The sequence below is a fragment of the Corythoichthys intestinalis genome, chromosome 4 (assembly GCF_030265065.1).
Source record: "Corythoichthys intestinalis isolate RoL2023-P3 chromosome 4, ASM3026506v1, whole genome shotgun sequence".
Lineage (NCBI taxonomy): Eukaryota > Metazoa > Chordata > Actinopteri > Syngnathiformes > Syngnathidae > Corythoichthys > Corythoichthys intestinalis.
This window is the reverse complement of record NC_080398.1, coordinates 4525560-4551571: the sequence shown is the minus strand read 5'-3', so window position 1 is coordinate 4551571 and position 26012 is coordinate 4525560. Positions and strand designations below refer to the sequence as shown.

General features: G+C 39.9%; 1 protein-coding gene across 1 annotated transcript; it reads right to left on the bottom strand.

The window, feature by feature from the left end:
- Nucleotides 1-1793: 1793 nt before the first annotated feature.
- ensab (endosulfine alpha b) lies at nucleotides 1794-25829 on the bottom strand. The gene is made up of 4 exons (XM_057834748.1): nucleotides 25731-25829; nucleotides 25568-25661; nucleotides 16071-16193; nucleotides 1794-9550 (listed from the first exon to the last, which is right to left on the bottom strand). The coding sequence occupies exons 2-4, from the start codon at nucleotides 25622-25624 to the stop codon at nucleotides 9380-9382; spliced, it is 351 nt and encodes a 116-aa protein (XP_057690731.1). The 5' UTR covers nucleotides 25625-25661; nucleotides 25731-25829; the 3' UTR covers nucleotides 1794-9379.
- Between the last annotated feature and the right edge of the window lie 183 nt (nucleotides 25830-26012).

The window sequence follows — 26012 nt, the reverse complement described above, 5'->3', positions numbered from 1 at the left end:
GACTGAACTACAGTAGTTTTGTAGAGAAGAATTGGTCAAGTTTAGTCCTGATTGATTTGCCGGACTGATCTGCAGCTACTTGAAGCATCTGGTTGAAGTCATTGCTGCCAAGGTGGGCCACAAAATCATAAATGTGGTTGTTCACTTACTTATTTTCCCCACTTCTGTCATTGTTTGCGTACTAACCTCATTAAAATATGAAAACCTATAATTGTTTGGGTGGTTTTAGTTAAAGCAGACACCATTTTTTCATCTGTGTGATTTTGACAAAGATCAGATTACATTTGATGGTGATTTTATACAGAAATGTGAGAAATTCCAAAAGGTTTAGATACTTTTTCATACCACTGTAGACACATTCAAGTAGTGAGAATGTCAGTGCCAGAATTAGCGATAAGGCAGCGTAGAATAAGATGTCAATACAGTGATGACTAGCCACTTTGCGCTTCAAACATCGCGCCCTCGGTCCATCGTGTTTTTTTTTTTCCCAATTAAAAAAAAAAAATGCAGGATTTTATAGAAATGTCCCATAGACTTCAAAACTATTGACCTGACACTTCGTCATTCCTTGCACCACGTCTTACCATAGGGGGCTGAGCTTCATTTAATAATAGTCATTCGAAGATTGGATGTCCAAGCTTGGATTTTTGAAAAGTACAAAAGCTGTACCACATACAAACAGGAAGGATTGTCTCAGGAGTTATTTGTTCGAGGATTCAAGGTTATTATTATATTTTTCGTACCATGCATGCATTTTTAAACGTTGTGAAAAAAATCGATGGGAGAAATCAGCCGCTACTGCATTGGCATCATAGTTCGCCACATTTACGTAAAATAAACGCTAACTGCACGTTTTTTTTTGCTTTTAACCAAGAATCGAGACTGTTTTACGTACATATCCATGAAGAATTTGGGGATTTAAGCTTTTATTCACAATAATTTTCGCCAGAAAAGCTCTGTTTACATCAGGCGGCCGCTAGCCTCATTCGCTAACAGAGTAGCATTGTACTTCGACATATTTACGTAAAATAAATGCTAACGACACGGTTTCTTTGCTCCTAACCAAGAATAGAGCCTGTTTTACGTCCATATCTATGAAGAATTTGGGGATTTAAGCATTTATTCACAAGAATTTTCACCAGAAAAGCTGTTTACGTCAGGCGGCCGCTAGCCTTATTCACTACAACTATATAACGAACTATACAACTGTATAATGACAATAAAGGGCTATTCTATTCTATAATAAGTTGTGATTGCATATATAATTCATTAATAATCTATTTAGAAATTATTTATGATTGATTCTGCATGGTTTCCTCAAGTATTATTTTTTCTGAAATAAAAATTGGGTGATTTATTAGCGATTGAAAAAAATTTAAGTTGCTATTTTGGGCAAAAACATATGAAATGTTAAATATTGCTATTGATCCTGAAAATACAGGTGCTTTTTGTGTATCTAGTGTAAAATCTGAGAATTTTATAGCCATTTAAAGTTCTGTTATACTTGTATAAAAAATCATCTGGATTTTATAAGGGAACGACTTTGAATTTTTTGATGCTGCTGCTCATGGAGACTCATATATGGCTATGTTAGGTGCTTGTTTTGGGTTTAGGTCAGTAGCAGCTTTGGTTTTGAAAATATTTGAAGTTTTTGAAAATAGGCCCCCTACGGATCGGCCCTGCGCCCCGTGTCATGTCAATATATTATGAAGTCTATGGATGTCCCATCCGATCACAGACTGCCGTTATATTTCCATTATTGTTGACCAAAAAAAAAAAAAAAAAACACGAAAGCAGCTTTAATACTGTAAAATTTTATTTCAAATACTGGCAAAAAAAACCTTTTTTGTACCTCCCCTACACAAGTAAAACATTCCAAATTCTTTTAAAGTCTTTCCCCAATTTTTTTTTTAAAGTCCTTAAACCAATGGAGGCCTCTGGTTTCCCTGTAGTGATGCCAAGCCAGGGTGAAATATATACTGTATTATATACTTGTGATACGAGAAGAGAACACAAGAACGGAGACCCTCGTTCACATTCCGGCAAGCGACCGTCACAGATCCTGTTGCGGGGTAGCTCGTGATTTTTCTCCGATATGACGGCAAGATGTTTAGTTGGCGTTCCACACATTTGAAGAAGAAATTTGCCTGAAATGGCGGTATTTATACAAGACACCCCTTTCAAATTAGAGGTACCACCGAATCAAACAATCACACAAGTCTATTTACAATGTATTCGCTTGTGTTGCACCGATACTATTTTTTTGGCTAACGATACCTGGCTGTGTGGTATTGGCCGCTACTGTAAAAATATATAAAATATACATTTATTTTGTTCTTTTAACACTAAAAATTGGCTCTAACTACCAAATAAAACTGGTTAAACGAGTTTATCACTAGTAGACGTCCAATCAATTTGAAGTGAGATGATGGCAGCGAATGAACAAACGTTCATTCGCTGCCAACCCTCCCATTTTAAACCGATTGGACGTCTATTTGTGATAAACGCATTTCAATTCACAGCGGAAGCATAACAAATGCCTTTTGTTGCCCCTACCAACATGGCCGCCCTGAAGCCATATTCTCATTCAAGTCAATGCAATGACATTAATATGAAGCCACAACTAGCTTATTTTTAACAGATTTTAAAAAGATTATTTTATCAATTTCAAAGCTGCCATTTACACAGTGGCTAGAGGTCCAATCCATTTGAAGGGGGAAGGTTCAGCACCCTTTCACTCCAAATGAACTGACCATCTACTAGTGATTAACCCACTTACGCAGCAGTAGGACAATTGAACGTCACACGATTGAATGACTATTATCATTGAGGAGCGTTGTGCATATCTGGCGGCCATCTTGGGTAGGGCGACCAGCTGTTGCTAGGTAAACAGGTCCTACAGTACAGATTGTGCAGTTCTCAGTACAGCATGGCCGAGAACCAAAAACGGTATTTGCCATGTGGCAAAATTGTTTTTGCCATGTGGCATTTGTTTTTGGGGGGCATGTGGCTTTTTTTTTTTGCCATGTGGCAAAATGGATTTTGCCATGTGGCTTTTTTTGCTATGTGGCAAAATTAATTTTGCCATGTGGCATTTTTTTTAGCATGTGGCAAAATGGATTTTGCCATGTGGCATTTATTTTTGCCATGTGGCAAAATGGGATTTTGCCATGGGGCATTTTTTTGTCATGTGGCATTTTTTGGGGGGGTATGTGCATAGCCGCCAATGGCATAGCCTGACTTGGTTGCCAGTTGAATGTCAATGTGCTCTAATGTAAAGTGTATGGTCAAAAATAACAGCCAAACATGTTTTTCGGCCATTTAAAATGAATGGAAAATTTGGACGAGCACAGCCGTCAATGGCATAGCCTAACTTGGGTGTCCGTTGAATGTCAATGCGCTGTAATGGTAAGTGGATGACCAAAAATCACAGCCACACGTTTTTCGGCCATTTAAAATGAATGGAAAATTTGGACGTGTATGGCCGTCAATGGCATGGAGTGTGCATGGCCTGCAAAACTGTCATATACCTCCCCAAAAAAATGACACAAACCAAAGTCACTTTTGCTACATACCAAAAAAAAAGCCACATGTCAAAATCCATTTTGCTACACGACAAAATCAACTTTGCCACATGGCCAAAAAAATGCCACATGGAAAAAAAATACCACATGGCAAGATCCATTTTGCAAACATGGCGAAAAAAACAAAAATGCCACATGGCATAATCAAAATTGATTTTGCCATGTGGCATTTTTTTTTTGAGGGGATATGTTCATAGCCGTCAATGACATAGCCTTACTTGGTTGCCAGTTGAATGTCAATGCGCTCTAATGTAAAGTGTATGGTCAAAAATAACAGCCAAACATGTTTTTCGGCCATTTAAAATGAATGGAAAATTTGGACGTGTACGGCCGTCAATGGCATGGAGTGTTCATGGCCTGCAAAACTGTCATGTACCGCCCCAAAAAATGACACAAACCAAGTCACTTTTGCCACATACCAAAAACAAAAAAGCCACATGTCAAAATCCATTTTTCTACATGGCAAAATGAACTTTGCCACATGGCAAAAAAAAAAATGCCACATGGCAAAAAAAAATGCCGTATGGCAAAAAAAAATGCCACATGGCAAAATCTATTTTGCCACATGGCAAAATTAATTTTGCCACATGGCAAAAAAAATGCCAACGTGACATAGCCTGACTTGGTTGCCAGTTGAATGTCAATGCACTCCAATGTAAAGTGTATGGTAAAAAAAAACAGCCAAACATATTTTTCTGCTATTTAAAATGAATGGAAAATTTGGACGTGCACAGCCGTCAATGGCATAGCCTGACTCGGGTGTCCGTTGAATGTCAATGCGCTGTAATGGTAAGTGGATGGCCAAAAATCACAGCCACAAGTTTTTCGGCCATTTAGAATTAATGGAAATTTTGGACGTGCATGGCCGTCAATGGCATGGAGTGTGCATGGCCTGCAAAACTGCCATATACCGCCCCAAAAAATGACACAAACTGAAATCCATTTTGCCACATTGCAAAAAAATTCCACATGGGAAAAAAAAAATGCCACATGGCCAAATCTATTTTGCCACATGGCAAAAAAAATGCCAAATGGCAAAATCCATTTTGCCACATTGCAAAAAAATGCCACATGGGAAAAAAAAATGCCACATGGCAAAATCCATTTTGCCACATGCCAAATACCAATTTTGGTTCTCGCTCTCTCTCTCTCTCAGTACTTGCCGATACTGATGACGTCATTTTAGTGCCGTATCGGTCCTGGTACTTGCCGACACTGATGACGTCATTTTAGTGCCGTATCGGTAACAATACTAGTATCGGTGCAACACTAGTATTCACACACGCAACAAGTAGGCTGACTATTGGAGCACTTATGTACATTTTTATTTCCAGTAAATAGAACACCGTCTTTGTAGCAGCCTAGTAGTAGTACGTAAACTATCCAGCATGTGTGTGTACTGCAATTGTGTATGGCTTGTATGGGGGGGGGAAAGAGTGAGCAGGACAAATTTGGAGTAAAACGACTGGTTTTGGATCAGAAAAACAAAATAATATCCTCAGCACCCCCTGCTGTGAGTGATTTCCAGCAACCCCTGCCTCCCCTACTCTTTATTATGCCATGTTCTCTTCACTAATAGTAAAATGTTACAGAGCACACTGGGTAGGTCAAAAATCTAAAGCAGTGCGTTGCTGCCCCCTGCTGGGATAGTAAAGGTCTGTTTTTAAAAAAGTGACCTTTTGTTCTAGTGATTCACTAGTGGTGCTAGCAGTTGAAATGTGCCAAAGTTTGCACAGTTTTGCCTTTTTCAGGAGTGGAAAAAAGCGAATTGAATCATTTTACAACTAATTACAAGGAGCATTCACCTTAAACTGGAGACAAGGATAATGCAAATAAAAACATACAATGAAACGGTTTTGCACGGGCAACGTGCCTAGCGTGCACCTGCTCAATTCCTGAAAGAAGGCCCGTCCGGAACGTCACGCACTTAAAATTCAAAGTTTGTCAGCGCTGCCAAGCGGTCTGACAGGCTCGGGGCGTCTACGATGTGTCAAGGCATGTGTATGCGCTCCGTTGAGAATAGGCGTGCGTGCTAACCGTCAAGGGGACGTCATGGCCTACTTTGTAATAAGCAAAGTTTGTTGAGTCTTATTAGGTTGCGGGCATGCCTGAGACTATGGACTGTTTAGCAATTCTTCAATGGACAGGTTAGGGTTGTCAACTGTCCCTTTGAAAAACGGAATTGTCCCGTATTCAGAAACTAGGCAGCCCTAAAGGGACATAGACAGAAATAAAATTAATTTAAACCATCTGGTATGCGGTCTGTACAAAAAAATCTACACTATCTGGTGCGCACAATTCCCTTATGTAGGACACAAACTGCCGGCACGCATCGGACACCAGCAGTTTTAGCGTGCTAAAAATGATTATACAGGATATGGTTGAGGTTTATTTCAATCTTGGACTCAACTATAAAGATATTACTGCATTACTTGCACATTGTCACCTTCACATTCTCATAGTTTTCTTGTGCGCACCAGATAGTTTCTAGTGCGCACCAGATACTAACTGGTGCTCACCAGATAGTTTCCGATGCACACCACATTCTATCCGGTGCGCACCAGATAGTTTCAGGTGTGCACCACAGTTTCAAGTGCGCACTCTTAGTTTCTGGATTGTTTCTAGATTGTTTCTGGATCGTTTCCAGACAGTTTCTGGTGTGCACCACATACCATCTCGAATGCACCAGTTAGTTTCTGGTGTGAACTACGTACTGTCTGGTGCTCACCAGATAGTTTCCAGTGCGCACCACATAGTTTCTGTTGCTCACCAGGTTGTTTCCAAATTGTTTCTGGTGCGCACCAGATAGTTTCAAGTGCGCACTCAGTTTCTTGATTGTTTCTAGATAGTTTCTGTTGTGCACCACATACCATCTAGTATGCACCAGTTAGTTTCTTGTGAGCACCACATACTGTCTTGTGCTCACCAGATAGTTTGTAGTGCGCACCACACAGTATCTAGTGTGCACCAGATAGTTTCTAGCGCGCACCACATAGTTTCTGTTGCTCACCAGATTGTTTCCAAATTGTTTTTGGTGCGCACCACATACTATCTGGTGCGTACCAGATAGTTTCAAGTGTGCACCACAGTTTCAAGTGCGCAACACATAGTTTCTGGAATGTTTTCAGAGACTGTCTAGTGCACACCACATACTATCTAGTGCGAACCAAATACTGTCTAGTGCTCACCAGATAGTTTCAAGTGCGCACCACATACTATCTAATATGCACTAGTTAGTTTCTGGTGTGCACTACATACTGTCTGGTGCTCACCAGATAGTTTCTAGTGCACACCACACAGTATCTAGTGTGCACCAGATAGTTTATAATGTGCACCACAGTTTCTGTTGCTCACCAGATTTTTTCCAAATTGTTTCTGGTGCGCACCACCTTCTATCTGATGCGCACCAGATAGTTTCAAGTGTGCACTCAGCCTTGTGCTGAATTGTGCTATATAAAAAAATTTGCTTTGCCTTGCCTTGTTTCCAGATAGTTTATGGTGTGCACCACATACTATCTAGTATGCACCAGTTAGTTTCTGGTGTGCACCGCATACTGTCTGGTGCTCACCATATAGTTTCTAGTGCGCACCACACAGTATCTAGTGTGCACCAGATAGTTTCTAGTGCACACCAGTTTCTGTTGCTCACCAGATTGGTTCCAAATTGTTTCTGGTGCGCACCACATACTATCTGGTGCGTACCAGATAGTTTCAAGTGTGCAACAGTTTCAAGTGCGCAGCACTTAGTTTCTGGATTGTTTTGAGATATTTTCTAGAGCAGGGGTTTTCAACCCAGTCCTCAAGGCACACTGTGGGTCCTGGTTTTTGTTCCAGCCGATCCAGCAGAGACAGTTGAACCAATGAGGCTTCTGCTAAAACAAGCCACACCTGACTGCAATCAACTGATTGCACTTGTAAAACACCAGATTGGGGAAAAAGTGTTGTCATCTTGTTTGGTAAGAATGAAATCCTGCACCCACAGTGTGCCTTAGTGGAATAGGTTGGGGACCCCTGTTCTAGAGCACGCCGCATACTATATAGTGCGAACCAGTTCTTTTCTGGTGCGCACCAAATACTGTCTAGTGCTCACCAGATAGTTTAAAGTGTGCACCACATAGTATCTAGTGCGCACCACATACTAACTGGTACTTACCAGATTGTTTCCAAATTGTTTCTGGTGTGCACCACATACTATCCGGTGCGTACCACATTGTTTCAAGTGCGCACCACATAGTTTCTGGATTGTTTCTGGATTGTTTTGAGATATTTTCTCGAGCACGCTGCATACTATCTAGTGCGAACCAGTTATTTTCTGGTGTGCACCAAATACTGTCTAGTGCTCAACAGATAGTTTCAAGTATGCACCACATAGTATCTAGTTCGCACCACATACCATCTGGTGCGCACCAGATAGTTTCTAGTGTGCACCACATACTGTTACTCACCAGATAGTTTTGTAGTGCGCACCAGATATTTTCTCGTGCACACCACATAGTTTCTGTTGCTCACCAGATTGTTTTCAAATTGTTTCTGGTGCGCACCACATACTATTTGGTGCGTACCGGATAGTTTCAAGTGTGCACGACAGTATCAAGTGTGCACCACATAGTTTCTGGATTGTTTCCAGATTGTTTTCAGATATTTTCTAGTGCACACCACATACTATCTGCTATCAAGTCAACACATGCATCTGCAGGTTCCATGAGAAAAAAACAGGATTTAGCTTGGGTTATAGATATTAGAGCGCTTATTACACATATTCATTATGACATTTCTTTTTACAAATTTGAACAAAAGGTTTCATTAGGACCTTATTTTTCAAATTTTGGGATTCTCTGATAATTGCTTCATTTTGCAGGTCTTTAAGGGTTAAGACAATATTAATTTTCATTGTAAGCATTAACCTGTTATGACTTACTGGATAATCAAAGATCTCAAATAAATGCTCCAACAGATTTCAGTACACGATCATCTCATTCCTTGCAATATGACAAAGTAGGTATGACAACATTTCACATATTTTATTATATTGTAGTTAAACCCAACCCAACTGAAGCAGCACCCGTTGAATGGTAGGCCACAAGTCAACAAAAGATGACTACTACCGCCATCATGTGAGTGAACTTTTAGGCTGGTGTGCTTTATTCTTGATGAACCTCCGTGAAACAGTCTTTTTCTCGTAAGCATCCCAACGTTCCTCCCACTCCGAAGCGCTAATTTCCACCACTGAACGGCACAGAAAGGGCATGCCTGTGTGAGCACGACTGTGAGGAGCATGCGGCTAAAGCAGACGTCGGATAAAGTTCTGCGCCGTGGATTGTCCGGACAGCAACAACAACAAAAAACCCCCACAAAAGATGATGGTCCCTCTCCCGTTTAAGAATTCTCGTCAGGTACAATCATGCAGCGTGTTTTTTTTTTTTTTTTCTGAGGGAATAACGAGTAAAAGCGCCTGCAGAAAATTCGGTATCCGAGCAAGACGGAACCCCGCACCGCATCCTCGTAGGTGGATCCCGAGTCCGTGACGCACATCGATTAGCGAAATACAAAGTGCACAAAGTCCCCCGGCTAAACCACACACCTGCTGACGGCGACCATCTCGGAACACGGACAGCCAAGCGGTAGGGTGAGGGGGCGTCGTACCCGGACGCCCCGAAAACGAGCAGACTGTACGAGTCCGCCCAGATGTCGTCTGCGGATGACACGGAAAGAGGGAGCGGTGGTGCGGTTGGTGTATCGACGAGGGTGAGGGGCAGGCGGGGAAACGGGCGAGGGGTGGTCTCCCACAGCAAAGGCTAGCCGGCGAGCTTGCTGGTCACCAAGGACGACTTCCTCTGCGGCAGGTCTTGCGGTGTGGGGATGTGGTCGCCGGTCACCAGGTTTTTGTCGGGCCCCGCCACGGGAAGCTGCTTGTTCTTCATCTTGGCTTTGGCCATGTTGTAGTCGCCCGAGTCAAAGTATTTTTGCTAAACGACAAGAAAAGGTTGTGTTAGCATTAGTGCTGCAACGATTAATCGATTAACTCGAGTATTCGATTACAAAAAAATATTCGAATTAAATTTTGTTGCTTCGAGTATTCGTTTATTTAAAGTGGCGTTTTAATGGTTTATTTTGAAAGTGTTTGCAATTAGTTTTATTGATGAGGGTGGATACACTGCCCTCTGGTCTGCCTCTTTTCAAATGGCTCAACCCAACTGCTCCCTGTTAAGACCAACGTAAGCTAAGTTTTTGTTTGAGCTAATGTTTTTTCATGCATTCTTAATTTAGTTTATAGGTATATTTAGCCGTTTTTTGTGGGAATGTGTCTGAAACATTTGTTAGGAGCATTGACTAGGGCAGTCCCAAACGACTAATTTTCTCCTGATTAGTCACCCGACTATTTTTACGATTAGTCGACTAATCTAAAAAAAAAAAAAACACCCCCCCCTTTTTTTTTTTTACTTACTTAGCAATGAAATTTTTGATGACGCTTATTAATTCACAAAAACATTTTGGAACACTTACATTCTTTTTTAAAGTACAAATAAACACGTAAATAACAATAAAGTGAAATGCTCATAGCATCAACTAGTAGAGCTGGGAATCTTTGGGCACCTAACGATTCGATTACGATTACGATTCAGAGGCTCCGATTCGATAATAAAACGATTATTGATGCACCCCCCTCCTTTTTTTTTCTTTTTTAAAAATGTTTTGTACATTAGTTCCAAAATTGTTCAAAAATCCTCTCAGGCTAAACCAAACTACTATTTTAGTATCAAGTTAGCATATAACAGTAAACAAATATACAAAAATAACAGTAAATAAAATACCCCAGTCCCCATTCTGTATCAGCAGCTTTAAACTACATTCAATTAATTTAATGTTGTGAATCAACTGTTACCATTGTTAAAATTGCTCCCGTTATTCCATAACTTCCCTTCTGTCTACTTTTGTCAAAGTTTTAAAACTATTTCATCATTTAAAGATAGATTCAAGACAAGATTCTGCCAATTTAGGAGTATTTTAGATGAAAAGTTAATTAGGTTCGCTACAACAGAGCCTTCTAGAGAAGTCACTGCTTTAGTACTGCTTTAAGATGGCGGCTGTTTACTAACGCCGGGAAGTCTGTCATTTCGCATCTCGGTTCAATAATACATGTTCTAACACCGCCGTCGTCTGTCATTTGGCATCTATTTCTACATATATATGATATCTACTGTAGCCGTATGTTTGTAGCAACTAGCAACTGGGCATTGTTTGCAGCGGCTGTCGGCCGCAGTCAGGTATGATTGTTTTTTATATAGCGGCATGAGTTGAACATGATATTTACTCTCGGTCCGTTCCTCATTGCGTCCCAAAGACCGCGCTGACTGTGTTTTACTTCCGTTTTATCTGGTATAATTCAATAATTGGAATTTGGATGTTTGTGAATCGTTCTCGAATCTGCCACGACCGAATCGCGAATAATCTAATAATCGGAAATTTTGCACGCCTCTATTAACTAGTGTAAAAGAATTAGAGCTGAAACGAATACTCGAGCAACTCGAGTTTAAAAACTGATCCGAATAATTTTATTCACCTCGAGTAATCGTTTATTTTGACAGCTCTAAGCATCACGTTTCGCTCGGACTACTTTTAATGCGGGACAACGCACTTATGTCACGTGCGTAGAGGAAGAAGCAATAAAACAATATAAAAAACATTTCCGCAGCCGACAGCCGCTCCAAACTACGCCGACGTTGCTAAAAACTAGCCCGCATGATGTTAAGTTGGTAGCAGGTAGCATCTGATGAGTCTCATAGAGATCCTATGTATGTTGAACTAGATGCTAAATGACAGACTCGGCCGCGTCTGGGCAGCGTTAATAAACAGCCGCCATCTTAAAGCAGTAGAGCGCTAAGCGCTAATAAAGAGCGCTAAACGCTAATAAATAAGATTAACGTTACTGTCTGAGTCACTAGCTCACGTAACGTTAGCCCTGCGGAGGGCTAGGTTTCTATTAATTATGACCACTTTCGATGCGTGGCTAACGTGTCTTACATACAGGCTTTTTAACATAACATACCTTTGTGGTGTGATGAGGGTGTAAAATAAAAACTCAATAATGCTAACTATCAATTTTAGCTTAGTAGTCATTGCTGGATAAAACACCAAGTAGCACTGGTCCCTAATGTGCTCCAATACAGCCTGCATCATACATTTATTTTGAACACTGCAAAAACACAAAATCCTATCAGGACTTACAGTTTAGAGTAGGGTAAAACTTAACTAGAACTTAAAAATGGCTTGACACAAATAGAAATTCAATTGAAACACGTGGGAAAAAATCCTAACTTTTAAGTGATGTGTGTTATCAAGCGTAATGGCATTTTTAGGTATATATACATATATATATATATATATTTTTTTAAATAAGATCTAAAGTTTTTTTGAGTGAAAGCAGTGAATTTGTCTTTTTTTTTATTTTTTAATTCTAGTTAATCTGAGATGCAATTGTTGGCTGTTTTCAACAATATACATCGAAAATAAAGACATTGATTGACTGAAAATGGTTCAAGATTAGATGAAATGTCTTGTTTTCTCATGTATATTTATAATTGCTCTTCACCTAAAAATATATTTGTTTTATCCGATTACTCGATTAATCGATAGAATTTTCAGTCGATTACTCGATTACTAAAATATTCGATAGCTGCAGCCCTAAAAAGAATGTAAAGATTCAGAACACTGACTTCACCTTTCCAACGTGATTCAATTCTTAAAAAAATATCTAGCATTAATAGCATAGTACAGTGCTTTGCAAAAGTATTCGGCCCCCTTGAACCTTGCAACCTTTCGCCACATTTCAGGCTTCAAACATAAAGATATAAAATTTTAATTTTTTGTCAAGAATCAACAACAAGTGGGACACAATCGTGAAGTGGAACAAAATTTATTGGATAATTTAAACTTTTTTAACAAATAAAAAACTGAAAAGTGGGGCGTGCAATATTATTCCCCCCCCCCTTGCGTTAATACTTTGTAGCGCCACCTTTTGCTCCAATTACAGCTGCAAGTCGCTTGGGGTATGTTTCTATCAGTTTTGCGCATAGAGAGACTGACATTCTTGCCCATTCTTCCTTGAAAAACAGCTCGAGCTCAGTGAGGTTGGATGGAGAGTGTTTGTGAACAGCAGTCTTTAGCTCTTTCCACAGATTCTCGATTGGATTCAGGTCTGGACTTTGACTTGGCCATTCTAACACCTGGATACGTTTATTTTTGAACCATTCCATTGTAGATTTGGCTTTATGTTTTGGATCATTGTCCTGTTGGAAGATAAATCTCCGTCCCAGTCTCAGGTCTTGTGCAGATACCAACAGGTTTTCTTCCAGAATGTTCCTGTATTTGGCTGCATCCATCTTCCCGTCAATTTTAACCATCTTCCCTGTCCCTGCTGAAGAAAAGCAGGCCCAAACCATAATGCTGCCACCACCATGTTTGACAGTGGGGATGGTGTGTTCAGGGTGATGAGCTGCGTTGCTTTTACGCCAAACATATCGTTTTGCATTGTGGCCAAAAAGTTCAATTTTGGTTTCATCTGACCAGAGCACCTTCTTCCACATGTTTGGTGTGTCTCCCAGGTGGCTTGTGGCAAACTTTAAACGAGACTTTTTATGGATATCTTTGAGAAATGGCTTTCTTCTTGCCACTCTTCCATAAAGGCCAGATTTGTGCAGTGTATGACTGATTGTTGTCCTATGGACAGACTCTCCCACCTCAGCTGTAGATCTCTGCAGTTCATCCAGAGTGATCATGGGCCTCTTGGCTGCATCTCTGATCAGTTTTCTCCTTGTTTGAGAAGAAAGTTTGGAAGGACGGCCGGGTCTTGGTAGATTTGCAGTGGTCTGATGCTCCTTCCATTTCAATATGATGGCTTGCACAGTGCTCCTTGAGATGTTTAAAGCTTGGGAAATCTTTTTGTATCCAAATCCGGCTTTAAACTTCTCCACAACAGTATCTCGGACCTGCCTGGTGTGTTCCTTGGTTTTCATAATGCTCTCTGCACTTTAAACAGAACCCTGAGACTATCACAGAGCAGGTGCATTTATACGGAGACTTGATTACACACAGGTGGATTCTATTTATCATCATCGGTCATTTAGGACAACATTGGATCATTCAGAGATCCTCACTGAACTTCTGGAGTGAGTTTGCTGCACTGAAAGTAAAGGGGCCGAATAATACTGCACGCCCCACTTTTCAGTTTTTTATTTGTTAAAAAAGTTTAAATTATCCAATAAATGTTGTTCCACTTCACGATTGTGTCCCACTTGTTGTTGATTCTTGACAAAAAAATTAAATTTCATCTTTATGTTTGAAGCCTGAAATGTGGCGAAAGGTTGCAAGATTCAAGGGGGCCGAATACTTTTGCAAGGCACTGTATACTACTCTATATAATAGTAGTATAATAATTATTCATTGCCAGTCAGATTTTTCATAAAGGGTGTCATTTTAGAGCTACTCTTAGTGTGGAATCTGAATTCTGAAGTATGTGGGATTTACTCCAGAAATTGTTATTTATATGATGAATGTGACGTGCTTTTATTTTGAAATGTTCACCGGAAGTACATTCACTAAACCGCTGACAGGAAGCGTTACACTCTGCAGAAAAAGCTCTTTTTGTCATTGCATGTGGTGTCAGGTTTTTTTTTTTCTCCATTTTTTTCGTTTGCTAATGCTGTTAAGCAGAGATTTTTCATGTTTGAATTGTCACCTTTTAACCGCAAGTTTGCCTTTTGGAGAAGACTGCCAATGTTTTATAGCAGGCTAAAGTAGGTCAACATTTTCCACATTAGCCTCAATACAGCAATGCTAACGTTTAAAGTGTTTAATATAGATGTATTTCCTTATTTTGTATGTCTGAACTTGTATTCTACGGCGTGTTAATGACCAATAAACATCTGTGAAAAGAATTGGAGTGCCAACACGCACGTGTACACGCACGCACAAGTGTATGCACGCACGCACGCAACGATAAAACTCAGCCGTGAAAATGACTGCCCTCATTTTTATTTTTATTTACCAAGCGATAAATGGACTCATTGCATATATACTACATATTAGATACTCATTGCAGGCTTAGCAACTTCAACAAAACATGTCGTTAGTTGGACTTTCCTGTCTTCCAAAATTACAACTGGGTGACGGCGCTCAAGGTGCTCATTCACGGCCGATGTGCAACAGTGTACCCACCTTTGTTTCGTCGAAATAAGTCAATGTTTTGGCCCCACTGGTGCGCTTTTTTGGCTTTGTGCCGCTTTCCCCGCTTGCATACCAACCGTCCGACATTAAAAAAAAAAAAAATCTCCCGAACCCCGCTCCTTAAAAATTTTCTCCTCGGATCTACACAATTCACGTAGGTCGCCCTTTTTTTAACTCAAAACGGCGAATTTCGCCAAAAGGTGAGAGATTTTGATATTAGGAGTGGGAACCTCTTGGTACCTCACGATACGATACGCGATACAAAGCTCACGATAACGGTGATCTGACGATATAGCGATGCAACGATTTTCAATACATTGGTCAGAAAATCATTCTTGGATATTCTACAAAAAACGAATAAACAGAAAAACAAGCTTCTGCTATGAACTGGAATGAGTTTATCACTAGTAGACGTCCAATCCAGCGAATGAACATTCGTTGATTCGCTGCCGTCCCTCCCACTTCAAACGGATTGAACGTCTATGGCAGCCAATGCCAGGCAATGAGTAAATTTGGGCCATTTAAGGTCATTTACCTGTTGATTTTGGGCTATTTTATGGGTCGCTTGCTGTTTATTTTGCGTTACAGAAGAGGAAGTGACATGAGAATCACCCAAATGAATAGGCAGTGACTCAAACTCAACAGGAAATGACCTGTAAATGCCCTAAAATGAAAAGCAAGTGACCAGTAAATGCCCCAAAAATCAGACCGAATGACTGAATGCTCTGGTTTTGAACGAACGAACGTTCCCAGTCTAAATGGATGGGCGTCGAGCACCGTCATTGGCAGCCTTTTTAAAAAAAAATTCTTAATTGACACCTTTTTAAAACGATATTTCGATTCTTCACACGAGCGTATCAATAACCTTTTGGGATACAAAGTATCACAATATATACCATTTCGATATTTTGTCACACCCCTACCTGATATTACACTAGTATAATTACATTTTTTAACTCGCCTTTAATCGTCGACGGGATGTTGTGCTCGTCGACGCATTTACGTCATTGACAACGTCGACTGGTCGGGACGCCTCTAATGCAAAGGTCTTCCCAAATGTTCATTGACAACGGAGGGCTACGTGTTCTGATATTTAGCAAACGAACCAGAAAACATTATATTGAAAACATCTCTTAACTCATTGTCTATCACTGTCAATGTCAGTGAAGGAGTTAGTTTTTTTTAACATGTTGATTTTCTATAGTGACCTCACCCAAATAAAAATTCGAAAAAAAAATATGGCATGTGACAAATGAGTCTCACCCCTTTTTGTAGCCGCTTCATAAGGAAGTCGGAGCCGCCGGGTCGTTGGCCGAGACCGGGGTACTTGGCCTGCAGCTTGGCCTCCTCGGCCTTCACGAGGTTGGCGTTCTTCTCCTGGGAGTCCTATGTGAACAAGTCCACATTTATTAGCACATGTTTGAGGAGGGAGCAGGAGAAAAACTTTTCACAAACAGCTGCTAATGTGACAGTAGATTATTTACAACCCACCTGGAAAGTCTAAAAATGCTAAATACAGCTGCAAGAACATTTACACTGGCTGCTTTGAGCTATTGCTTAACATTCTTCTTCTTATAATTATATTAATCATACTTAGGGTTGTTCCGATCATGTTTTTTGCTCCCGATCCGATCCCGATCGTTTTAGTTTGAGTATCTGCCGATCCCGATATTTCCCCATCCGATTGCTTTTTTTGCTCCCGATTCAATTTCAATCATTCCCGATAATTTTTCCCGATCATATACATTTTGGCAATGCATTAAGAAAAAAATGAATAAAACTCGGACGAATATATACATTCAACATACAGTACATAAGTACTGTATTTGTTTATTATGACAATAAATCCTCAAGATGGCATTTACATTATTAACATTCTTTCTGTGAGAGGGATCCACGGATAGAAAGACATGTGACTTTGTATATTGTGACTCAATATTGCCATCTAGTGTATTTGTTGAGCTTTCAGTAAATGATACTGCAGCCATTCAACCCAAATGCATGATGGGAAGTGGAACCATGACTGTGCGTAGTGCTACCAATTGATATATCTTCTCTGCGTTGGGAAATAACTAAGAGTGTGACAATATCTCGATACAGCGATATATCGCGATATTTTGCAACCCGATGGGTTATCGATATGCTCCCGCCAAGAATCGATACTTTTATTTAACATATTGGCCATACAATGGAGTATGGATGCTGTAAACTGCTCAATGTTTGTTGAGCAATTCCTTGGCGGTCCACTAGGGGCGCTCGGGAGTGGCGGTGAGGGTAAAGTGCGCACAAGTTGTCTAGAGAAGAAGAGAAGCTCCAAGTGGGTTGAAAAAATAAAAAAGCTCCGTGAGAACGGTGGAGGGAAAAAATGAGAAAAATATTGCTACAAATCACACATGGGGACACACTTTAGATTTTACACCAACAAGAAAGGAAGCAAGGTGAACAAGGACTTTGCTGTATGCAAGAATTGTCTAAGAAAAATAAGTTTCACTGGGAGCTGGTGACGTAGTGGACACTGGAGTTTGTGAGCTTTGCTTTCATCACTTGAGGTAAGAAAGTTTTGCAATGTAATTGACTTTTTAATTTACATGTATTATTTTGATGACATTTGGTGTTGAATGATATAAAATAAACCAGGACCCTAAACTGGATGAAAATGAATATCGAACAAGCCCACATGAATTTACCGATTTATTTGAGAACCAATTTCCATCTAGTTTACTACACAAACTGTTATTACTGTCATTTTGATACAATAAGCTATAAAAATGGTTTGAATAGGTTCCAAGATATATAAAGTGATGTGCATGATAATGAATGTAGCCTACATATTAAAAATAGGTAATTATTGATGTAGCCTACATATTAAAAATAGGTAATTATTGAATTTTTAATTTCAATACATTCAATTCATATTTTTTTAAATTCAATACTTCCAACACAAAAAAAAAAAATCAGGATTTCAACTCAACGCTATGAAGTAGCTAATATTTTTTGTTTTATTTTGTTGTTTTTAAGGTGAGGAAGACTGTGACTGAGCAAGTCTGACATCTTAATTGCTGAAGCAGATAGCGGAAGTGCTCAAACCAAGCAACAAAGTTAATATACGAAGAAAAGACCCACCAATTTTATCATTGCCCCACTCCAAGCTCAACTGCTGACACCTACGGCACTTTTTATTTATTTTTTTATCTCTCCAAGCGATATCAGTGGTCGTGGTTGGTTTCCTCTATATGTGCAGGGGCACAATTTGCAGTAGATTTATATTTTACAGCAATGTTGCACAGAAAAGGTGTCACTGTTTAATAAATGACTTAAACAGTATTTTTTTCTATTTTCAAATAATCTTTTTTTTTTTTCCGTTTCAACAGTTGTATCGTAGAATTTTATGTATCCAATTTCTGACCAATACATCGATAATCGCTGTATCGTGATATAATCGTTATCGTGAGCCTTGTATCGCGAATCGTATCGTATCGTGAGGTGCCCTGAGGTTCCCACTCCTAGAAATAACATAAGGTGTTAAGAAAAAGATCAATTGCTACCTTGCTTCCCCACATTGCTTCCCATGATATTTCAAGTCGTAGGGAGAGGGATTGTAAGGCTTTAGCCGATTAAAAAAAGGCTCCAAAGGCTGCCAAAATTCACTTTACTCATTTTATGCTGCCTTTTATGTCTCTCTATAGATAAAACGGCGCCATTACAGATTGAGCGCGACATTGCGTGGGTGGGTCGTGCAGCGCATGTATTAACTGCGTTAAATATTTTAACGTGATACATTTTTTTAAAAAAATTAATTACCGCCGTTATCGAGAGCCTAAACTAAAGACTCTGGATGAGTGTAACATATTATGTTAGTAACATTAAATACAATTAGAAAACGATTTAATTAAAAAAAATATATTAAAAAATGGCATGGCCGATATTTTTTTGCCGATTCCAATACTTTGAAAATGACGTGATCGGACCCGATCGATCGGCATCACATCTCTAATCATATTAGGGCTGCAGCTGCCGATTATTTTAGTAGTCGATTAATCGATGAACTAGCTAGTTCGAATAATCGAGTAATCGAATGAGGAACACTAAAATTAAAATACCTGAGCTGAGCCTCAAACAGTATGAAAAAAAAGGATATATGTACAACAAAAGAACAATTGGCTAACTTACATGATAAAAGTCTGCTAGCTTAAATGCTACATAACGCAATTTTTTTTTTTTAATGATGCTCTTAACAAATGGTTCAGACACATATTCCCACAAAAACAGCTAAATATACCTATAAACTAAATTACGATTGCATAAAAAAAAACATAAGCCAAGTTTTTGTTTGCGCTAATGTCGGTCTTAACACAGAGCAGCTGGATTCAGCCATGTGAAATTGGGCAGAGTAGAGGGCAGTGTATCCACCTAAACCAATAAAACTGAATGCAAACACTTTCAAAATAAACCATGACGACGCCACTTCAATTAAACGAATACTCGAAGCAGCAAAATTTGATTCGAATCTTTTTTTCTAATTGAATACTCGAGTTAATCGATTAATTGTTGCAGCACGAAATCATATAGGTAACCTTTCGGGATACAAAGTATCACGATATATCACTATGTATTAGTGCTGTAACGATTAATCGATTAACTCAAGTATTCGATTAGGAAAAAAAATATTTGAATTAAATTTTGTTGCTTCGAGTATTCGTTTAAAGTGCCGTTGTAATGGTTTATTTTGAAAGTGTTTGCATTTAGTTTTATTGATTAGGGTGGATACAATGCCCTCGGGTCTGCCTCTTTTCACATGCCTGAATCCAACTGCTCCCTGTTAAGACCAACGTAAGCTAAATTTTTGTTTGAGCTAATGTTTTTTAATGCATTCATAGTTTATAGGTATATTCAGTCGCTTTTTGTGGGAATATGTGTCTGAACCATTTGTTAAGAGCACTGTAAAAAAAACATTTAGGATTTTAAGCATTTATAGCATTTAAGCTAGCGTACTTTTTCTGTGCAAGTTAGCCAATTGTTTTGTTGTACATAGATCCTCAGTCAAAAAAAAATACCGTTTGAGGCTCAGCTGAGGTATTTTAATTTTTCATGTTCCTTATCCGATGACTCGATTATTCGAACTAACTAGTCCATTGATTAATCGACTACTAAAATATTCGATAGCTGCAGCCCTACTATGTATTGTCACACCCCTGAATTTTAAGATTTTATATTTACAAACTCTTCGCTCTGATAGGCTGTCAGCTAAGTAGGTGTGTGTTAGCATAGTATTCACACAAGCACATAGTGTATGAAATACAACTGGGGATATTAAACACTCAAATTAATACATACAGTAGGGTATTCTGCGAAATCACATCACGCAATTCTCCTTTCGATTCAAAATCTGTCAGTATCGATCCTTACATGAGTGTTTTTTGGTTGGAAATTAACAAATCAGTGGCTGCACATCTACTCCTGTCCAGTAGCTGACAGTGTGCAGCAGCATTGCCTTGCAATCTGCTGAAGTCACAACAACATTAGAGTAATCCAGTACCAGTCTGTTCACTAGAGCTGGGAATCTTTGGGCACCTAACGATTCGATTACGATTCGGAGGCTCCGATTCGATTATAAAACGATTATTGATGCACCCCCCTCCTTTTTTTTTTTTTTTTTAATGTTTCGTATATTAGTTCCAAAATTGTTCAAAAATCCTCTCAGGCTACACCAAACTACTATTTCAGTATCAAGTTGACATATAACAGTAAACAAATATACAAAAATAACAGTAAATACAAAAACTGTATCAGCAGCTTTAAACTACATTCAATTAATTTATTGTTGTGAATCAACAACTGTTACAGTTGTTAAAATTGCTCCCGTTATTCCATAATTTCCCTTCTGTCAAAGTTTTAACACTATTTCATCATTTAAAGATAGATTTAAGACAAGATTCTGCCGATTTAAAGAGTATTTTAGATAAAAAGTTAATTAGGTTCGCTACAATAGAGCCTTTTAGAGAGGTCTACTGCTTTAAGATGGTGGCTGTTTACTTACGCCGGAAAGTCTGTCATTTCGCATCTCTGTTCAATAATACATGTTCTAACACTGACGTCCTCTGTCATTTTGCATCTAGTTCTACATATATATGATATCTACTGTAGCCGTATGTTTGTAGCAACTAGCAACTGGGCGTTGTTTGTAGCGGCTGTCAGCCGCAGTCAGGTATGATTGTTTTTTTGATCTAGCGGCATGAGTTGAACATGATATTTACTCTTGGTCCGTTCCTCATTGCGTCCCAAAGACCGCGCTGACTGCGTTTTACTTCCGCTTTACCTGGTATAATTCAATAATCGGAATTTGGATATTTGTGAATCGTTCTCAAATCTTCCACGGCCGAATCGCGAATAATATAAGAATCGGAAATTTTGCACGCCTCTACTGTTTACTGTGTCTAAAATGTTTGCCAAGGACAGCCGGAAGCCAAATCAATTAAGACGTCCGTTTAAACGTTAGATCCCAACAATATTGATAATCCACTTGATTTTTTTAAGTGAAAACATGCCAAATATTGCCAACAATCATTCCGCTTTGTGAGTGTTACATCAGTAAACCAACGAGCACTGTTAGCATAATATAAGGGGGCGTACCAAGTTAAAGGAGCTGATACTGCCTGCAGCAAAAATAAAAACTGTCCCTCTGTACAATGACACTGTCGTGACGTGACATGGTTACCGATTTCAAATCTGCTCATTTGCAGAGCGCTTAGACTTTCAAAAGTGAACGGTTTAGTGGTTGTCACACAAGACAAACGAGTCTGAGAAGTGTCGCTTGTCATCTGGGCTACCAGACACACCTAGCGTGGGTCGGGAGGAGGTTTTGTTTCACTGCTTTCCTATAAATGAACTAGATTTAAGTGTAGTCTTGAAGTGATGTAGTCCGAGTGGAGTCAGTGCAAGTGGAAGAAGGCTAAAACCTCCATCCAAATACTTCTAGCCCGAACTGTATATGCTTAGGGGATATGAATAGTGTGAGCGAGCCCTGCTTGGGAATGAATTCAAAAAGTGACTCAGGAATCCCCCAGGGATGATTGGGTGGGTGTTGGTGTGTTGACTCACTCGGGTCCATGGCGAGAAATTTACCAGCAAAATGATCTAGCAGGAAGAAGCGTTAGACAGTGTGATGTGACGTCTTTGGCTATAAATGACAAAAGCCATGAAGATAATTATGTTGATCAGGAAGTGACATGGCCACAGGAGTAAAGGGTGGGAAAAATAAGGGATGTCCGATCACATGATCAGATATTGGGCCGATCGCGCCATTTTTCAGAGAATTGGAAGTGGGTGAAAAGGGTGGTGTTTTTAATTAAAAAATAGTTTTTTAAACTCATTTGCTCCCAAAAACGTATAAATATGTTCGATTTTTTTTTAATTGTTTCAGTGTCCCAAAGAGGTATTTATACGTCTTTTACGTTTTTTTTTTTTTTTTTTTTTTTTTTTTACAAGAGACATCTCTGGGTTCTGATTCAATTTAGCTCCAAAGCACAAAGCTGAAATTCCATTTTAAAGCAATCAAAATGGCCACTGGATGGCAGTAGCGCATCTGGTAAGACCCGCAACCCGATTCAACGGCAACGAACGGCCGGGCTACACGGTCGGGGCGCCGGCGGAAGACGAACGAATGGAGAACAACCTAGAGGACGCCCGGAATGCCAGGTGCTGGACGACCGAGCAGAACGACCAGGACCACCAGTGCAGCGGACGATGCCATTGAGCAGATCCCCCCACCCCCGCAGAGACTCAAAAAAAGATCCATCTTTATGAGATAAGCGGCGATGAGGGAAAAGCTTACCCGGCTGTCGCAGCGACAACAGCGTCATCTCTCAGTTAGTTATGTGTAAATAAATTGTTACTTTGCAATCAAAAGCTCTATTTGCCTACGTGTTAATGTTATTTTGTAAAATGAAAACATTATTCAGATGTTTGGGATGTAACTAAAGCAAAAAATAGCTGTATTAAAGTCAAAGTTATGTTTGAAATGTATGCTTTCACAAAAAGCTCAATTTCTCTGTTTTTTCATCAGAAATTGGTAAATTGCTCAAACTAAGCTATTTTCTAATGCTGATTTCTAAAGAATGGAAAAAGATATTCTTTTTATTCAAGATATTCTTTTTATTCAAGGATTTTCCCCAATCGCTAAAATAAATGGTATGATCATGACAAATAACAGTCTTGTACATAATAAAAATGCTTTTATTCAGTACGACATGGCAAAATTACTCCATAATGGTCAAAATTGTCGACTTCACCTTTACTCTCACACCTCCCAAACGATATTTTATGCCACCGTAGTTAGTCGGGCTTTTGTCATCTTCCTGCCCCGGCTTCGGAGAATGTAAACAAACCAAGAGGCGTGACAGCTAGCAGACATGCTAACCCGAACTGAGTGATGTTTCAAAGTCTATTCTCGGCTTTCGAAGCGAAAAATCACACAAAACTACCCAGGAACATGTCACACGGCGGCGGGGCTGTCGATTGTCTTTGCCGATCGGCAACAAGCAAGTTACAGCTCCTCCTCCTGCTGCGGGAGGAGAGCATGTTTGCTGGATAAGCAGCTGCAGAATGACCGCCGGACAAACCAGCCGACGACGGAGGAGCGCATAGCTGCCACATGGTAAACACGAATATGGCGTAAAATAATGCTTTAATACACGGCGAAGCAGTGCGCGAGCGGCGTGCAGTTGTTGTGCAGCTAACATGGCAGGATGTCTCTGAGGAGAACTTTTTTACATGTCCGTCCATGATCAAACATACGTAAATAATCCTTTATTTAAATAAAAATTGTATTGTTTACTTTGTAATTACTGTATTCACAGCCATTTAGATTTTTACTACAAAGTTGCCATTTCTGATGGGGTGGAAAATTTGACATAACACCGGGCACACGAAGAGGCAATAAGCAGAGTATAGTGCTCTCCCAGCGGTGGGGGGGTGTGACAGGACGCCAGTCGTCAGCCGAGTGGCATTCTCGGTGGACAAGGAGCATGTCAGCCACAAAACGCAATCCACCTTCGTATTAAAACGTGTGCCATGAGCCCAGTATTTGACCTAATAAAAAACACAATGTTTACTCAATTCTTCGTATGTCCAATGGTCCCACAGTTGTTGCACACTTGTTTTGGCCGATCTCGGAGTGAACGGGAACTTTCTGAAACCCAAAAAGGCTCACATGCCTCTCCTTGGTGCAGCTACAAAAGCCTGCAGCCGTTTGGCTGGCGTGATGCGTAAAATAAACAAATTAATCCGCAAAATCAGCGGAATCCGCAGTCCCTCTGCATGCTATGAAGCAAGGCTGTATTGTGAGATGCTGACCTCGGTGAAGTCACATTCGCATTCGTCCTAAACCCGAGACTGGAGCCGGAAGTTACTCATTTTCAAGGTGTGGGATTCAAAAATGGAATATTTAAAACGATGGCAACAACAACAACAACAATTGTACGCCGCTCTCACACCGCTTACGTCTTCGCTGTGTAGTTAACCATTATTTTATGCCATATTCGTGTTGACCATGTGGCAGCTACGCGCTTCTCTGACGTCGCCAGTTTTTCCGGCGGTAATTCTCTAGCTCCTTCCCCGGCAAACATGTTCTCCTCCCGCAGGAGGGGACGAGCTGTAACTTGCTCGTTGCCAATCGCCGAAGAGAATCGACAACCCCGCCGCCGTTTGACATGATCCCGGGTAGTTTTGTGTGATTTTTTGCTTCGAAAGCTGAGAATAGACTTTCAAACATCACTCGGTTCGGGTTAGCATGTTGGCTAGCTGTCACGCCTCCTGGTTTCTTTACGCTCTCCAAAGCCAGGGCAGGGAAATGAAAAGCAGGACTAATTCCAGTGGCAAAAAATATCATTCAGGAGGTGCGACAGTGAAGGTGAAGTCGACAGTTTTGACCATAATGGAGTAATTTTGCCGTCATACAGAATAAATCTGAATAAATCTGTCATGACCATACAATCTATTTAGCAATTGGGGGAAAATACTTGGATAAAATGAATATCCTGTTAAAATATGGGAATAGAGAGATTGAAACAATGACATTTTTCTGCTCTCTTCGTCGCATTTGGTGTCATACGTTCCTTAAATGCGAATACAAACTATGCAGAATTGCACTTTCATTTCAAGTGGGAAGGTGAATCTTTGTTCATTCGCTGCCTTCCCTACCACATCAAACAAGATTGAACGTCTACTAGTAATATACTCAATTCAGAGAAGAAGAATGAAAAGAGCATGTTTTTTCTGTTTATTAATTGCATGATCAAATATTGTAGAATGATTTCTGACCTATGTATCGATATATGTTTATCGCCACATTGTGAGATCATCTCTACCGTGAGCTTTGTATCGCCTTGTTGCTTCACTAGTCCTCAAACAGGTTTCCATCACTTCCATTTGTGCATAAGATGATGATTGGCATCATTTTTGTTTTCATTTATTAAAAAAACTTTTCAGGCTAGCTTGAGTGCCTCCGGGTGAACCAATGAGGCCTGAGCAGCCAAAGCTCGTCAGCCAATGACACAAGAGATGAGCTAGTGTTGTTGCCGCCGCATAAACGAAGCACTTGAGAGCACACAAAACAACGTTACGTGCAACTAAACCGATAGTTTAAACATCTCCACAAGGGACTCAGTGTGACAGCCCTGGAGCTTGTGCTAACCTTATAGCCAACCCTGACTAGCATAACACACGTTGAGTTAGCCCACAACAGATAGCAGCCACAAACCCACCTGTTTTTCGTCCTCGTATTCCAGCTGAGTGTCTGAGTCCAGGTTCTCTGACGACATTCTGTGAGTGTGGCGGGAAGCGCGGGTGGTCCGTTGGCTGGAAAAGCCAAAAGTTTTTAGTTAAAAAAAAAAAAAAAATTACATACAAGGTTCGGTTTTGTCGTACCTGTACACAATCTAATCCTCTCTTTCTAAGACACGACTGCTCCCAAACAAAAATGGCGTATAAAGAGATGACATCACTGTTAGGGGTGTGTCGTGTTTCTGAAGGGCACATACAGTAGCCAATGGTAAATCAATATTTGTGAGGCTTTGATGATTGACAGCGTCGTTGTCCAATTGGATGGTCATGTTAAATCTGTTGGCTAAACCGCGCGATGCTTTCTATTATTAACGTAATAATTTAACGATGTTTCGCTTTGATGAAAAAAGAAAGAAAGAAACTCAT

Coding starts and splice junctions, on each gene's coding strand:
- ensab (XM_057834748.1), bottom strand. CDS start 25,624: ATGTCGTCAGAGAACCTGGACTCAGACACTCAGCTGGAATACGAGGAC. Junction 16,194..25,567: donor AATACGAGGACGAAAAACAG/GTGGGTTTGTGG, acceptor TTGTTCACATAG/GACTCCCAGGAGAAGAACGC. Junction 9,551..16,070: donor TGAAGCGGCTACAAAAAGGG/GTGAGACTCATT, acceptor CTTGTCGTTTAG/CAAAAATACTTTGACTCGGG.